Source organism: Paramormyrops kingsleyae, chromosome 19 (assembly GCF_048594095.1).
Source record: "Paramormyrops kingsleyae isolate MSU_618 chromosome 19, PKINGS_0.4, whole genome shotgun sequence".
In the NCBI taxonomy this organism is placed as follows: domain Eukaryota; kingdom Metazoa; phylum Chordata; class Actinopteri; order Osteoglossiformes; family Mormyridae; genus Paramormyrops; species Paramormyrops kingsleyae.
In genome coordinates this window covers 2,950,255-2,965,217 of record NC_132815.1, presented here as the reverse complement: position 1 = coordinate 2,965,217, position 14,963 = coordinate 2,950,255, and the positions used below count along the sequence as shown (strand labels likewise).

The 14,963-nt window shown below is 51.5% G+C and overlaps 1 protein-coding gene across 1 annotated transcript in view; it reads left to right on the top strand.

Annotated features, from left to right (window-relative positions):
* Window positions 1-14,963, top strand: part of rngtt (RNA guanylyltransferase and 5'-phosphatase) — a 62,652-nt gene that overhangs the window by 1,882 nt on the left and 45,807 nt on the right. Inside the window, exons 4-8 of the mRNA XM_023810268.2 lie at window positions 160-248; window positions 6,480-6,555; window positions 7,416-7,665; window positions 9,055-9,164; window positions 10,158-10,259. Of these exons, the coding sequence (XP_023666036.1) occupies window positions 160-248; window positions 6,480-6,555; window positions 7,416-7,665; window positions 9,055-9,164; window positions 10,158-10,259 (627 nt within the window). The remainder of the gene's footprint in view (window positions 1-159; window positions 249-6,479; window positions 6,556-7,415; window positions 7,666-9,054; window positions 9,165-10,157; window positions 10,260-14,963) is intronic.

Genomic DNA, 14,963 nt, shown 5'->3' with positions numbered 1-14,963 from the left:
TGTAGTCACGTCTAACTGCCTTTCTTAGATCCGGCCCCTAATGTCTGCTTTAGTGTTGTTATTGGCCAAAGGAAGACTGTTTGTTTATTTTAAAAATATGTAGCTGACAGAACCTCGCATGTTGGATAATATGGTTGTTTCGCACCCGTCCACTTCTAGGCATGGTGAGTGTCCCACTACAGAGACCACAGAAATGTTCATCCGACTCTGTGAGCACTTCATGGAGAAGAGTCCACCGGAGTTAATAGGTGAGGAAGGGCATGGCGGGATTTACCTTTTCTATGTAATTTGGTTCTTTGCTGGGTAACATTGCAAAGGATTGTTCTTTTTATCATTAAGATGTTCAGACGCTCATTACAAGGGCTCTGCAGAGCAGTTTGGATTGTACACATTAATCAGCTCCGATAAGCAGAGGCATTTCGGAGGGAGTGTAATCCATCCATCCATCTTAATGAGATGCCGGGATTAGCCCTCAGAATTGCTGCCATTTGGTATTTTTATATCACTTTCTGCTTTTATTTTTGCCGCAGTGTTTTGAATTAGCGGCAGGGCACGGAGTATGGCGATCTTACTCACTGAAAATGACATTGCGGATGTCTAATCTCCTATGCACAATTGCATGTGTGTTTCTTGATCAGTTTAAACATGAGTACCTTGGATGAGGAGTTAAAATAAATTAGTGTCGAGTATCAAGTATCAGGCAAGTTTCTCTCTCAGTTAAAAAAAAAAAAATTGTCCTCAGTTAACTGCTTACTTTACTATCAGCTTTTTCTTTTAGGATCAGGAATCAGTTTTTAATTTTCAGTAATGCCGTTATTAATGTCGTTTGCTAAGGTGCCTATCAGAAGAGTCTGTCTAGGTTATTCCTTAAGGTACTTTGAGGGAATACAAGTATGAATTGCAGAATTCTGTTGCTCAGACATGGAGCTCTAACTGCTGCTCCAAATGGCTGTTTGCCACCTTGTGGCGACATAAAGTAATGGCAAAACATACAGCTGGACCAGTATTTCAAGGTTAAAACTTTTTCTAATTAATTTGTGAAAAATATTTTTGTTTTTTAGTTATTGAAATACTTTGGAGGGACTACCAGAAAAGACATGGTCAGTTTTTATCTTAATGTAGCAAGTCAGTCTCATGCTTTATTGAGGTTGTAGTATTAGGTTTGCAGTGGTGAATCCATTTTATCCTTGAAACGGCATCTTGTCAGCAGTGACGCGGGCGCTGAGAAGGATGTACTGGCTAACGGGTCGGCTGGGATGTTGGTGGCGATTATGCTTTTGGATTTCAGCTGTGCTCCTCTTTGAAGTGCATTCTCGGCCCACTTTTGAGGACTGTAACCCAAAAAAGAAAAAAGTTTTAGCACTGTTCCCCTTGACCTATAAATAAAGTTACTATTTTGAATAGCCTCTGAGTCGGTACCATTGCTCGTGTACTTTTTATCACTTTCAGCTCGACGATCTTCCTAGTATTTTAGAAGCGGCTTCGATTGTGATCTGTCTTGAGGCAAACCCTCTTTAATCATGGGATATTTTTATTATGGAGATTGGCTGCTTGTGGTCTGGGTCTCATGATGGCTAATGCTGTTGCCTCTCATGTCCAGGGTTATGGGTTTATAATCACTCCCCCAGCTCGGTGTGTTCCCGCCTGTAGACTAAAAGCATGCACTTGGTGTAATCAGTTACCAAATCGAATCTTGTGGTCGGCAGAGTGATTTCACTGTGGGGCCCTGGAACCTGCAATTGCATCAGGAAGTGACCTTGCTTTCACAAAATATATGTTGCTTTGGGTAAAAGTCTCTTTGTATGTGAGCTATGGCGGATTAGCATCCCTGGATTCCCGTTCCCTCTGGTATTTTTAAGGATGGACTTCAGGCTTGCTCTGGCGCTGCACTGTATCGTCGAAGTTGGATGGATAATTGCGAGGATCAGATTTCTGAACAAACTGCTCTCTTTCCCCGCATAATTTTGCAGTGTTGGGGTAAAGTATGCATTAAGTCACCTTAGGAAAAGCTGTGAATCAGTAGGAAACATGAGCTGCAGCGTGGGTGGCAGAAACGGAACGCACATCCATCGCCATGAACACAAACACCCCCGCCTGCTTCAGGTGTCACATCAGCCAGTTCCTGAAGCTGCCACCAGGGGGAGATGTTGCTGTATTTCAGTGACATAGTGTGTGACTGTGGCTGCCCGTCCTGGTCATGGTGGGTCACGGTGTGACAGACCAGTAACGCTGCGCTCTTAAGCTCTCTGTAGTGCTGTTTACTATTTGATTTGGCTCGATCACGCGGCCCGTTCTCATTTATTTCCCTCTTCATGTGGTCCTTGGTGTAACGTCCCTGTTTTCATATTTTGTGTGCAGAATGGGACAGTGCCAACACTTCTGCACTAATGCTGTAGTATTTCACCCATGAATTGAACATTCTGGCTTTAGCCAAAGATCTGTAAGGTCATGCATAAATGTTCTAGTTTACGACAAGAAAAATCAAAGTTAACGGACATTTGGGTGTTTTAGGAGGAATGGATGCATAATGCATCGACTCTGTGGCCATTTTATTAGGTACACCAGCTTGTTAACAAGAACGGTCCGCTCCAGCAAACAGCCAGTCGTATGGCTGCAGCCGCATACGCGTGGGCGGGGTCAGCAGGCTGACTCATGGCTGAGGTGCCTGATTCTATGTGAAACTGACCACGCAGTGCCTCAGGATCAGTTGCCCTCCTAGGATTTTCACACCCTTCAGCAGGGGTAGCCAATCTTATCTGCAAAGGGCCGGTGTGTATGCGGGTTTTCGCTGCCACTCCCTAATTAGGTCACTAATTAGAGGACTGATTGGCTGAGGAGTCCTCACACCTGGGTTTGAACAGCTGACCTACAGGTTATTCCAAAAACCTGCATACACACCGGCCCTTTGCGGATAAGATTGGCCACCCCTGCCCTACTGTGCTTATGATTTACAGAGAACGGTGTGATGAACAGAATGCATCCACTGAAAGGCATTTCTCTGGGTGAAAACACCTTGTTAATGAGGACGGACAGCGGAGACCGGCACGGTTCGTTAGGGCACTTATTAGGGTTGCACGCTGTATTGTTTCATCGTTGTCAGTGTGATGTGCAAATGCGCAGTCGTCACATCGCCGGATGTGCAATGTCCAGGCAGGAAAATTAAATCAGACATGTCACGGTACGACTTTTTTGCTGCTCATTTGCATGAGCTCTTCATTTTCGTAGTTGCTTAAATCACTTGCAGGTTTGTGAGGAATTTTTAACTCCTTTTTTGCTTTATACATATCGCAATATTTATAGCAAAAAAACCACATCCACAATCGTGTAGCCCTAGATCACACAAAAAAAAACCTGCTCAGCACAATGGTAGTGGGCAGAAAGGCTTCTCTGAACTTCCACTCTAAACATTTCGGCAGGAGTAAGTGGGTTCTGTGCGCTAGCAGGTTTCCATGGACCCCAATACAGCTGTGGAGTGCAGTGACAGACCCTCCTGCACGCCCTGCTCTGTGCTCACTGCTGACAGGATGAGGCGCCATTTTCTAAGGGAGAAGCAAAGCCCAGGTGTGATGAGCAGACCTCCATCGTGACTGTTCAGGAATTGGAGGGTTTTATTTGGCATGTGGAAGGCATGCAGTCAGACTGCAGCCTGCAGTGAAATGCAGTGAATCTATATAAGGGACAGTTATACTGGAAGGAAGAGAAAAAAGACCAGAGCTTGTCAGTTCTCTCTGAGAAACGGCAGAAGCGCTTTTTAGTCGTTAGGGTGGGTCGTGTCCCTGCTGAATTTGGCAGCTCTGCTCCCGCATCGTCTGCGGTAAATGTCCTGGTGTTTAATGCACCACCTGCTGCAGACCAGAGCAGTCATGAAACCAGGCTGTGATTTCCCGTGATGCGGATTCTCTCTGATGGTCTGGTGTAGGAGGCTCTCAGCATGGCTGGCAAGACCTCGAACCGCCCCACCTGCCTAAGATGGTACAGCTGATGTCTGGCTTTAGACACCTGAGACTGTACATGATTCAATGTGATGAGGTCATCACTGGTATCCCCCAAACATCTAAAGCTATTCGCCCTGTCAGCCGGGCCCACTTTGATGTTGAGGGGGTTGTATTCACACTACTGTCTGCTTACGCCTAAAGTCCTCCCCCATCTCCTATGTCTTACTGGTGTTGAGTGAGGGCCAGTTAGCCTGAGGCCGTTGCATCAGACTTCGTCTTATCTAACCTTGTCATATTTTTTGTAAAACAGGCCAGTTTAGCTAGGAATGACCTGGACAGTCCCGTTAAGAATATGGGCCAGTATGACAGTATGTCCCATTAATGAGATGTCCAGTTTCAACTCTCTTATCTTTCTGCTTCTTCCTTATTTATATTTCCCTCTGAGTGGGAGGGACCCGTTGCGTGTTCGCGATTTTGTCTGACGTACACTAGAGGGAGCCAGAGTGATGATCGTCCACATCCCTGAAATCAGAGTGAGAGCAGCCATTGTTCCTCCTACCGAATAAACACAGGTAGCCGATTCTAGAAGCAGAGGGAAAAAAGAGGGACCTTCCCCTCTCTTTCGTGGGTCCTGTGCGTTTGGTCGCCATGTCTCAGGCTAAGTGACAGGGTTGTCTCTCCTTCTGGAAAGCTGCCGTCTTGTGCAGGTTCCCCCCCCCCCCGAGAGTTATGCTCTGACCCTTGCGGTGTGTTGCTGTCGGAGCTCACAGAGGTGGAATTAGGACAGCAGCCGGGGTGCAGTGGCACCGGCGACCAGACGTGGGGCTCTCTGGCTCCCCCTAGTGCTCACACGGCCGGCCGGCGGGCTGGCTGCCCGTTTTGCCAGCTGGTCAGCGCCGGCAGGGGACACAGCTTAGGACCCGTCTCTCTGGATCAGCTCCCTTAGTGACGATTCAGCCCTGCTGGCCGAGGCGGCCTGGCCTCAGTATGGGAATTTTAAAATGTTTGCCGTGGATTATGTGCGTTAGTCTTTTTTTTGTCAGCCTGATACATCTTGCATAAGCCTGGCTGTCTTTTTCTGCTCTGCCTTGCATTCTCTCTCCGCTAAACCCAACCGCTGTTTTGGGAGGATGGTGTTCGTCTGGGTGCCACCAGCCTAAAAAGTGGAACAGGAACAAATACGAAGGAGGTGAGGGCTGAGCATGCCGGCTGCGGTGGCCTGGGAACGCCGGGGCAGCTCTCGGGCTCGTGGGCGCCCCGCAGTGGCCACACTGCAGCATGCCGGCTGCGGTGGCCTGGGAGAGCCGGGGCAGCTCTCGGGCTCGTGGGCGCCCCGCAGTGGCCACACTGCAGCATGCCGGCTGCGGTGGCCTGGGAACGCCGGGGCAGCTCTCGGCTAAGCCCAGCCAGGCCCGGGCTCGTGGGCGCCCCGCAGTGCCCACACTGCAGCATGGCGGCGGCTCGCTCCACGGCCTCGCTCATGATTTCATGAAATGGCTTCTGTGCAAAGTACTTCTTAACCCTTGGGTGGCTGTCGTTTCTATCTGGTGCATCAAGGTGAATTTTTCCACCGGGGTAGGTGGGCCTGGTCAGCAGAGGTGACGGGGTCTCGCAGGACTGGGCACTTATCAGGGGATTCATTTAGCCTTGAAATATGTGAGATTTGCTTTGTACTGCAGGCGTCTCCTGGCCAGCATGTGCTTTGCTTTCAGGAGACGGTCTGTGCCGTGAAGTTCATGAATCTCAGCGCCAAACTGTCCTTGGGTTGCACTTCACAGCAGAAGAATTTCAGTTTTGAAAGCTAAGTTGTTAATTAACTTACCTTTTGAAACATACAAAGAACGCAGGAGCACTGTGTTGGTGCATTCATACTTCATACCATAAAAGAACAACGTAACCCCTTTTGTTTTGGGTCTGCACCTAAAGGGGTTCTGATCGGCACAGAGAGTAACATGTTCATATTTAAACAGGAAGGGCCCAACCTCACCTAAATGCTTTTGTGGTGAAGTCCTTTCTCTGTGATATTGGAGGAACTAGAGCCTGCCTCTGACTTGTGGCTAAACCAGTTTTATTTATATGTCTGTCCGCAGCAAAACAACAGCAGGAGACTGTGACGGAACAGCAGTAATGGTGTCTGAAATCTCCACCTTTGAATATTATCTGAATTGTTAAAATTCCTCTTCCTGGACTTGCCTCTAACGCTTGCTCCTGTAAACAAGTTCATGGAAGCAAATGATTAAAGAGAGAACTGCTCAGATCTCAGGAAGACTAATGTTTGTTCCTGGGGTGTTTTCTGTGATGAAAGGGCTGTGTGAATCACTGTGGGGGCCCCCCTCAGTCCTTACAGACCCACCCCTTACCCAGTTAAGACACCGTGTCACCTGACCTGGGCCTTTAGGGCAGTGACCTCCATGCTGGGAGTTGTCTGAGCTCCACAAATCTGAAGTGAAATTGACGTGTGCCGTGTGCTACCACACACAGACGCCAGCTTGTCTGCGAGGCTGATGGGTCACATGATCTGAGATCACCTTCTTCTCCACACAGGTGTCCACTGCACACATGGGTTCAACCGGACAGGGTTCCTGATCTGCGCTTACCTGGTGGAGAAGATGGACTGGAGGTAAAAGTGTATTGGGCCGAGGTCAGCCTCTGATACACCGAACCCGGGCAGCAGAGAGACCTGACAGGATTGTCACTTGGGCCATAAGTCCACCCCCCCCCCCCCCGTGTTGTGTGCTTTGTCATAGTGACGAGTAGCTGCCGTCTCCGTCCGCGTCCCTGAGCCCATCGGCCCCACCCCTGTCACTTCCTTGTTGCCATGGAAGCATTACTCGCCTCACCTTGAGTGCCATCAGCCTCCGTTTGGGGTCCCGGAGGCTGCCCTCAAGCAGCCGAACACCCCATAAATATGTCAACATCACCGGGGGCGACTGTCAGTAATCGGACAGGGGAGAGCGGGGGGGCGGGGGGTTGAGGGGGGAGGGGGTGTCAGAGTATGCGGTGAGTTCTGTGACCGTGAGACAGGACAGCGGGGGCTGATGTCAGAGCCGCTGTGTCCTAGTGGATCTCTGTTTGTGGCTCACGAGCGGAAGGCTCTCCCTTGGCCTCACAATCAAAGAAGTCTCTCTCTCTGTTCTCTTTATTTTATTCATTTTTTTTTTGAGAAAGGCTTAATCATGCATTTGTGTTAAAGAGGTTTTTAAAAGTCAAAAGTCTCTCTCTCTCTCACATTGAGATATGCTGAACCCATGAAGTGGCAAAAATGACAACCTTTATGGATGAGTCCAGGGTCTCTGGTGTCTGTGTGTGTCTGTGTCTGTGTGTGTCTGTCTGTGTGTCTGTGTGTGTGTGTGTGTGTCTGTGTGTGTGTGTGTGTGTCTGTGTGTGTCTGTGTGTGTCTGTGTGTGTGTGTGTGTCTGTGTGTGTGTCTGTGTGTGTGTGTCCTCGTGCTGAGCTTCCTTTCCCGTCCACGTGTCCCAGTGTGGAAGCGGCCGTCGCCGCCTTCGCCCAGGCTCGCCCCCCCGGCATCTACAAAGGCGACTACCTGAAAGAGCTCTTCCGTCGCTACGGTGACGTGGAGGACACCCCGGCGCCTCCGCCTCTGCCCGATTGGTGCTTCGAGGACGAAGGGGATGAGGTGGATGACGATGGCAGCGTGATCGGGCCGGAGTCTGGGCCGAGCTCCTCGGGAGCCATGGCTGGAAAGAGGAAGAAGGAGCGTCTGAAACTGGTGAGGAGGAGGAGGAGGAGGAGGAGGAGGAGGAGACCTTAGTGGGCCCAAGTGTCTGTCTGCCTGTCTGTCCATCTGTCTCTGTCTGTCTTTATGCCTGTCTGTCTGTTATCTGCCTTTTCATCTGTCTGTCTGCCTGTCCATCTGTCTCTATCTGTCTTTATGCCTGTCTGTCATCTGCCTCTGTTCATCTATCCGTCTGCCTGTCTCTGTCCATCTGTCTCTGTCTGTCCACGTGTCTCTCTCCATCTGTCCGTCCGCCTGTCTACCTGTCCCTTCATCTGCCGGTCTCTCTGTCTGTCAGCCTGTCCTTATCCATGTGTCTCTCTCCATCTGTCCGTCTGCCTCTCTGTTCTCCCTGTCTGTCCATCCATCCATCCATCCATCCATCTCTGTGTGTTACACGCCTGTCAGATTAACATGAATGTCTTTTTTTATGATGTTTCTATTACGTTCACCACAGGATTTATACAGGAGATTGCTCTGAACAATATTGAAAAAGGTCAAAATAAATTAAGTTCACATTACCTTGCAGCATTTCCTCCCATTTACTGTTAGGAATAAAGCAGGACCAAATATGTCCTTGGTGTGTTGGGCATCTTTCATTTATATCTAATTTAAATTTACATGACTTTCTGCGTTTGTGTTTATTGGGGAATGTGCTTTATGTCGGAAGGCCCGATGAAACCGTGGCAGATGAAGTACGGCTGTTTTGCAGCACGTCTCGCACAGACTTCAGGGTCACCCAGTCGCGCTTTGCTCTCTGATGCCCCCTGGTGGCGATGGGAAGTCTGCGTAACTTTACTCGTTTCTCCATGTGGCGCATCAGCTGGCTGTGGGGTTTGTCTCACTGAAACTGCTGACCCAAAAATCACCCTCCTCTCAACCTCTCTGGTCCTGGGAACCCTGATAGAGGCCATGCCAGGGTGTATCCCTGCCCTGTGACCCCGACCGGGGTCCGCACTTAGAGGATGGATGCGTGGAAGCTGAAACAATGGCTTTACTATTTTTATATGTATCCAAGGTGGGATGTTAATGGCCTGGGGAAGCACCTGCTTTCAGGCTGTGTCTCTCGTTTGTTTTGGTCGTTACCTTTGTGTGTATCCATAGCGTATCGCAGCAGTCTTTGTGTGTTTGGAGGGAACAGGAAGTCGAATGCTGTTGCACACGCCCATGGGAACCCGTAATTACCACATGGATGAGGTCCCGCCTCATTCGGACCGAATCCCAGTGTGTGGATGTTACTCCTGGTACCGGTCTGGTTATAAGGCCTCTGACACCAACGTGACTTTCTCCTTCTTTGAGCTGGTTAATTGCTGTCAGAGAGCTGCCAGGAGACGGTGATTATAGCTGCTGGTCTTAGACTAACTCCCCCCCCCCCCCTTCCAGTGTGCCGTGTTTCTGGAGGGCGTCTCCGTGAAAGGGGTCACGCAGCTTGCTGCGCAGCCCAAACTGGGCGCCGTGCAGAAGAAGTGCCAGCAGTTCTGCAAGTGGGAGAGGTAAGCATGTGACTGATCATGTGACCACGGGGCTGTACAGCCCTGCTGACAAGATCGTCTGTGCAGAGAGGGGCACTGGGAAAGCCTGTGGCACCTTTAGCGTTACAATGAATAGCACAGCACAGTGTCAGTGTTATGCAGTGGTCAGACTATGGAGGTTAGCGTGTGCTAGGAGTTAGCATGGGATGGGGGGGTAGCATGCACTGTAGGTTATCATTCATTGGGAGTTAGCATGGGCTAGGGGTTGGTGTGCGCTGGAGGTTAGCATGGGCTATGGGTTAGCATGCGCTATGGGTTAGCGTGCGCTGGAGGTTGGCATGGGCTATGGGTTAGCGTGCGCTGGAGGTTGGCATGGGCTATGGGTTAGCGTGCGCTGGAGGTTGGCATGGGCTATGGGTTAGCGTGCGCTGGAGGTTAGCATGGGCTATGGGTTAGCGTGTGCTGGAGGTTGGCATGGGCTATGGGCTAGCGTGCGCTGGAGGTTAGCATGGGCTATGGGTTGGCGTGCGTTGGGAGTTAGCATGGGCTATGGGTTAGCGTGAGCTGGGAGTTGTTAATAATAATAATAATAATAATAATAATAATAATAATAATTGGTACTTTATTGATTTTTTATTGAAATTGTTTTTACGCCTCCCTCAACTTGCCCTTTGTAGAGTAAGTTGTCCACGAAGGGCAGCCACCTGTAGCGGCGCCCAGGGAGCTGGGGATTGAGGGTCTTGCTCAAGGAGCGTAACGTGCTGAGGCTGGGCTTGAACCGGCGACCTTGTGATTACAGGCACACGGCTTAGCCCACTGAACCACACGCTGCCCCCCATTTAGCGAGTTAGCATGGGCTAGGGGTTAGCGTGCGTTGGGAGTTAGCATGGGCTAGGGGTTAGCGTGCGCTGGGAGTTAGCATGGGCTAGGGATTTGCATCCACTGCTCTGCTGCGGGTTTAATTTCAGCTGTCTTCTCCATAATGAACAGCTGAATTTTTCACCTGCGTCCCAGGTCAGGCTTTCCAGGCGCCCAGCCGGTGTCCATGGACTTGAAGAACCTGCACTTCCTGGAGCAGAAGGCCTACAAAGTCAGCTGGAAGGCAGACGGCACACGGTGAGTCCCCGGCTCGCCGCTTGCCTGCCTCTCCCCGGAGACCCGTAAGATAAAGGTTAGGAATGGCGCAGCTGCTCTGCTTGGTTACCCAGAATGCAGCGGGGCGCTCTGCTCAGGAGGTACCGCTCTCAGTGCCGTGCTCTGGCAGAGAGCTCGTCCATCTGTGCACATGGAGAGGGTAAAGGCTGTCCGCTCTGGTCATTAAGCCGCCTACCACACAGGGTCCCAGAAGCTGGAGTCTGAACCTCACAACTTCAGCCGCAAACGTCTCTTAGGTTTGCGACCCTGTCATGCCTTCTGACCCAGGCTTCTCCCTATCTCTACACCGGTTTTCCAGAGCTTTCCACTGCAGCTGAAATCCGTTCTTTTTCTGCACAAGCGGCTCATGCATTTGTGCAGGTGGAGGATGTGAGCTTAACATGCACTGCAATGCTTTCTGACTTTAAACCAAAATAGGATTTGTGCAGTGGAGTGCACCAGCCGATAGACGACATCACACGTAGCCGTGTGCAGCGATGTCTGAGTACTTCTGTGTACAAAGGACCTCTAACAAATACTTTTAATCTCAGCAGTTCAGCCATTAGTTAAATTTAATTGAATAATTTCTCCGAGACGAAATCAATTAGAAGTACTCCACAATTCATTGAAGTCCTTCGATGCTACAAAAGAGAGTATTTGTACTTTTCAGCCTCGTCTGTGTGTTTTGTTAGGAATATGAATGCTGGTGGGAGATACGTCAGTACATTGTTTTTTTTGTGGGTCTTTTCTACACCCACCGACTTCAGGATTTAGCAGCTTATCTGCACTATTGGATCTTGCTTTATTTATTTTTGGGAAATGCTCAAATAATCAAACAGTTTCTTTAAAACGGGGGATGTTGGGATAGTTGATGTGCACATTTTTACCTCCCCTGCATTTAATCTAATGCCGGTTTGGTTCCTGCTCTTTTATCGTCTCTTTGCGGTTGGTGCCGTGTCAGGCGTAGCCTTAAGGCCGTCTCCGTCGGCTTCTCGTGGCTTGGTGACCCTGCTGGCCGCAGATCTTCCTCCTGCCTCGGCGAAGCTATACAGCGGCACGAAAAGCGAAAGGCAGCATCGGTGTGAACGTGAGCCGCAAAGTCCGCGTACCGTTGGTATCACACTAGTTATTCCGGAGAGCATTAGCTCACTGCAGCCGCCTCATTGCCTTGATACCAGTGCTGTCTGCCCAGTCTGCCAGGCTCAGCCATGCCATGATGACAGGCTGATCATGCCAATCGCGGTGTTGGTGAGCATGCTGTGGATTCCAGCGACTGAACGGCCGGAGAGTCACACCCTGTTTCCAAACATCCCGTTTTAAGTGCCCATTTTTCCCCCCTAAGATGTTTCGTTTAGCGCCGTCACGCTGAGGGCATCCTGCTTGGATTGGGGCCCCGTCCGCACGTCCCTTGGGTCAGTCTGGTGTCATTCTGAATCATCTGGGGGCCGATGTTACTGCTTTGCAGTCGAGCCGTTTTGAAATGTTACCCTCTAACTGGAGCCCAGAGATCGATTTTGATCGGTATATCTGTTCATCTCCCCCTCTGGCCTTCCTTATCCCGAATAGCGACGCGTTGCAGTACCACGTGTAATGCTGCGCTGCATTTGGTGCATTGGCGCATGGCGATGATGGGCTGGCTTAAGCGCACATGTGACGGGGAGGCCTTTACAGCCTGGCTGATCATTGGGTGGAGGCTGAGCCGGGGGGGGATTCGGGTGGTGTAAGGAAGGTGCGTGCGGTGAGAGAGAGTGAGGCGGGATTGGCGTTTTTATCACCATCTCGTTTGCGCAGTTAGCGTTTCCGATTAGTTTAGTGTTCCCGATACTTTAGCGTTACCAATATTCTCCCCCGTAGGAATTCTGGAAATGAGTTGTGTGCCCCCTGGGAGAAGTAATGGCAGGGGTGCTCAAGAGGAACATGCTCTGATTTACCAAATAGCCCTGCCAACACCTAACCCCCCCGGTGCTCTACAGGAGTATATCAGCACGGGCAGCCCGACCACAGTCAGATGCATTTTGTTTGTTTGTTCACTCACTCGCAGAACAGAGAGATTTCTGAGAACATCAGTGTGGGTTAAACATGCAGCTCTGAGCACGATGCGGGTGGTGGCCGGGGAAACACGACTGAGATGGAGAGCAGTCGCACTGTTACACTGTATCGGCGGAGATGGAGAGCAGTCGCACTGGTACACTGTATCGGCGGAGATGGAGAGCAGTCGCACTGTTACACTGTATCGGCGGAGATGGAGAGCAGTCGCACTGGTACACTGTATTGGCGGAGATGGAGAGCAGTCGCACTGTTACACTGTATCGGCGGAGATGGAGAGCAGTCGCATTGGTACACTGTATCGGCGGAGATGGAGAGCAGTCGCACTGCTACACTGTATCGGCGGAGATGGAGAGCAGTCGCACTGTTACACTGTATCGGCGGAGATGGAGAGCAGTCGCACTGTTACACTGTATCGGCGGAGATGAAGAGCAGTTGCACTGGTACACTGTATCGGCGGAGATGGAGAGCAGTCGCACTGGTACACTGTAGCGGCGGAGATGGAGTGCAGTCGCACTGTTGCACTGTATCGGCGGAGATGGAGAGCAGTCGCACTGGTACACTGTATCGGCGGAGATGGAGAGCAGTCGCACTGGTACACTGTATCGGCGGAGATGGAGTGCAGTTGCACTGTTACACTGTATCGGCGGTCGTTTTGCTGGCGTTTCATCGGTAATGCCGCAGTGATAGCCGTATACATGCCTCTGCATTGCGTGTGCTGGTGGGGGGGGCTGTTCCGCCGGTTCACTGAGAGGTCTTGTGTTCACGCCCACACCAAGTTGCCCTTTGATGTCACATGTTAAGGTGCGACAGGGCCAGATGGCATCAGTGGCGTGTGACGATGACAGTACCGCGCCAGGATTATCCCCACATAAACCCAGGACTCCAGCTCTGATCTGGGCGAGATAAATCTCTCATAGGCACAGTCCGCCGCCTCGCTCCTGGGTGCTGGCCCTGATGGTGGACACGTCGGGCTTATCAGCGCCCCCTGGCTGTGCCATGGGGTAATTAGCTTAGCTGCTAATCCCCCGCCCCTTTTACGGTAAATAGCAGGGAGCACAATGGCACTGTTCACATGCTAAAATGCGCCTGTCAAATCTCTGTAAGGCATTTGCTTTGTTACATTATTCCGTAGTTCAGGGGTCTGGGGGATAGTGAACACGTTGGATTAGGCGGACTTCAGGCGTGAATAGTCAGCGTGACCTCATGTCCCACTGTGTGAAAAACCGCCTTTTTCACAGCGGCACTTTGCAGGTTGGGCTGTACGTGTGGTTTATACTGAAGGCACTGACGCCTTACACTTTCCTTTAAAAACATAATAATCGAGGAGTATGGGGAGAAATTCAGTGGATGTCCGTTTGAGGAGTTGTTGAAGTCCTACTGGGCAGGTTGGGGGGGTGGCTGTAGTGAACGCTAGAGACTGCACAGTTATTAGCGCCCCCCCTCCACAGAGCTGAATAAGTCAGACAGACGGAGCCCCAGTCGGTCCCGTGGGGGATCAGTGGTGGCTGCAGAGAAGCAGTGGTTACAGATGAGTGTGGGAGGGGCGTCTGTGTGATCGTTCCTGTCCGGCCCCAGCTGGCGGGGACCTGAGCCGCTTATCTCGCGGCCGCAGGATGTGCATTCTGTCGTTTTTATGCGTCCTCAAGTAAATGAAAGACCCAAGGAGGATGAGATGTCAGAGTGGTCACCGGGGTTTAACTAATCGGCAGTAATAGTAGTAGTTGCATGAAGAGCTTTCAGCCTCCGTGACGTGAATCTCTCCCGTTGATCCCGGGCCGGTCTGCTGGTGGTGACCTCGGGCTGGGCGTGATTGTCGGATCTTGGGCCGGTGGGCTTGAGGTGACCTTGGGCTGGGTGTGATGTTCGGATCCTGGGCCGTTAGCTTGAGGTGACCTTGGGCTGGGCGTGATGGTCGGATCCTGGGCCGTTGGCTTGAGGTGACCTCGGGCTGGGCGTGATGGTCGGATCCTGGGCCGTTGGCTTGAGGTGACCTCGGGCTGGGCGTGGTGGTCGGATCCTGGGCCGGTTGGCTTGAGGTGACCTCGGGCTGGGCGTGGTGGTCGGATCCTGGGCCGTTGGCTTGAGGTGACCTTGGGCTGGGCGTGATGGTCGGATCCTGGGCCGTTGGCTTGAGGTGACCTTGGGCTGGGCGTGATGGTCGGATCCTGGGCCGTTGGCTTGAGGTGACCTTGGGCTGGGCGTGATGGTCGGATCCTGGGCCGGTTGGCTTGAGGTGACCTTGTCAAGAGATGGGGCTCGCCTGATGGGGAGGCTGCCTGGATTAACCCGATTGGGTGACACTCGCGTCACATCTGCAGTGTCACCAGGCCTACCCGCCCCCCCCCCCCCCACCTCCAGGGGCTGCTCTTTCTGCTCACTCTTGTTGATCTGAGCCCAGACCCCAGCCGCTAACAGGGAGGGGAGTCCAGGAAGGAGGAGAGGAGAGAGACACGGTGGCTGGCTGACTGGGTGATGCGTCGCCGTGGAAACACACAGCGATGCACACCGTTTAGAGACAGGACTCCTTCATGCTCACAGACTCTTTAGGAGGCTGGTCATGCTGCTAGCATACGATTAGCACGTCCTGTGGAGCCCTTGTAATGAGGCCCCCGCCGACTGTCAGTCATACCTTGGGGC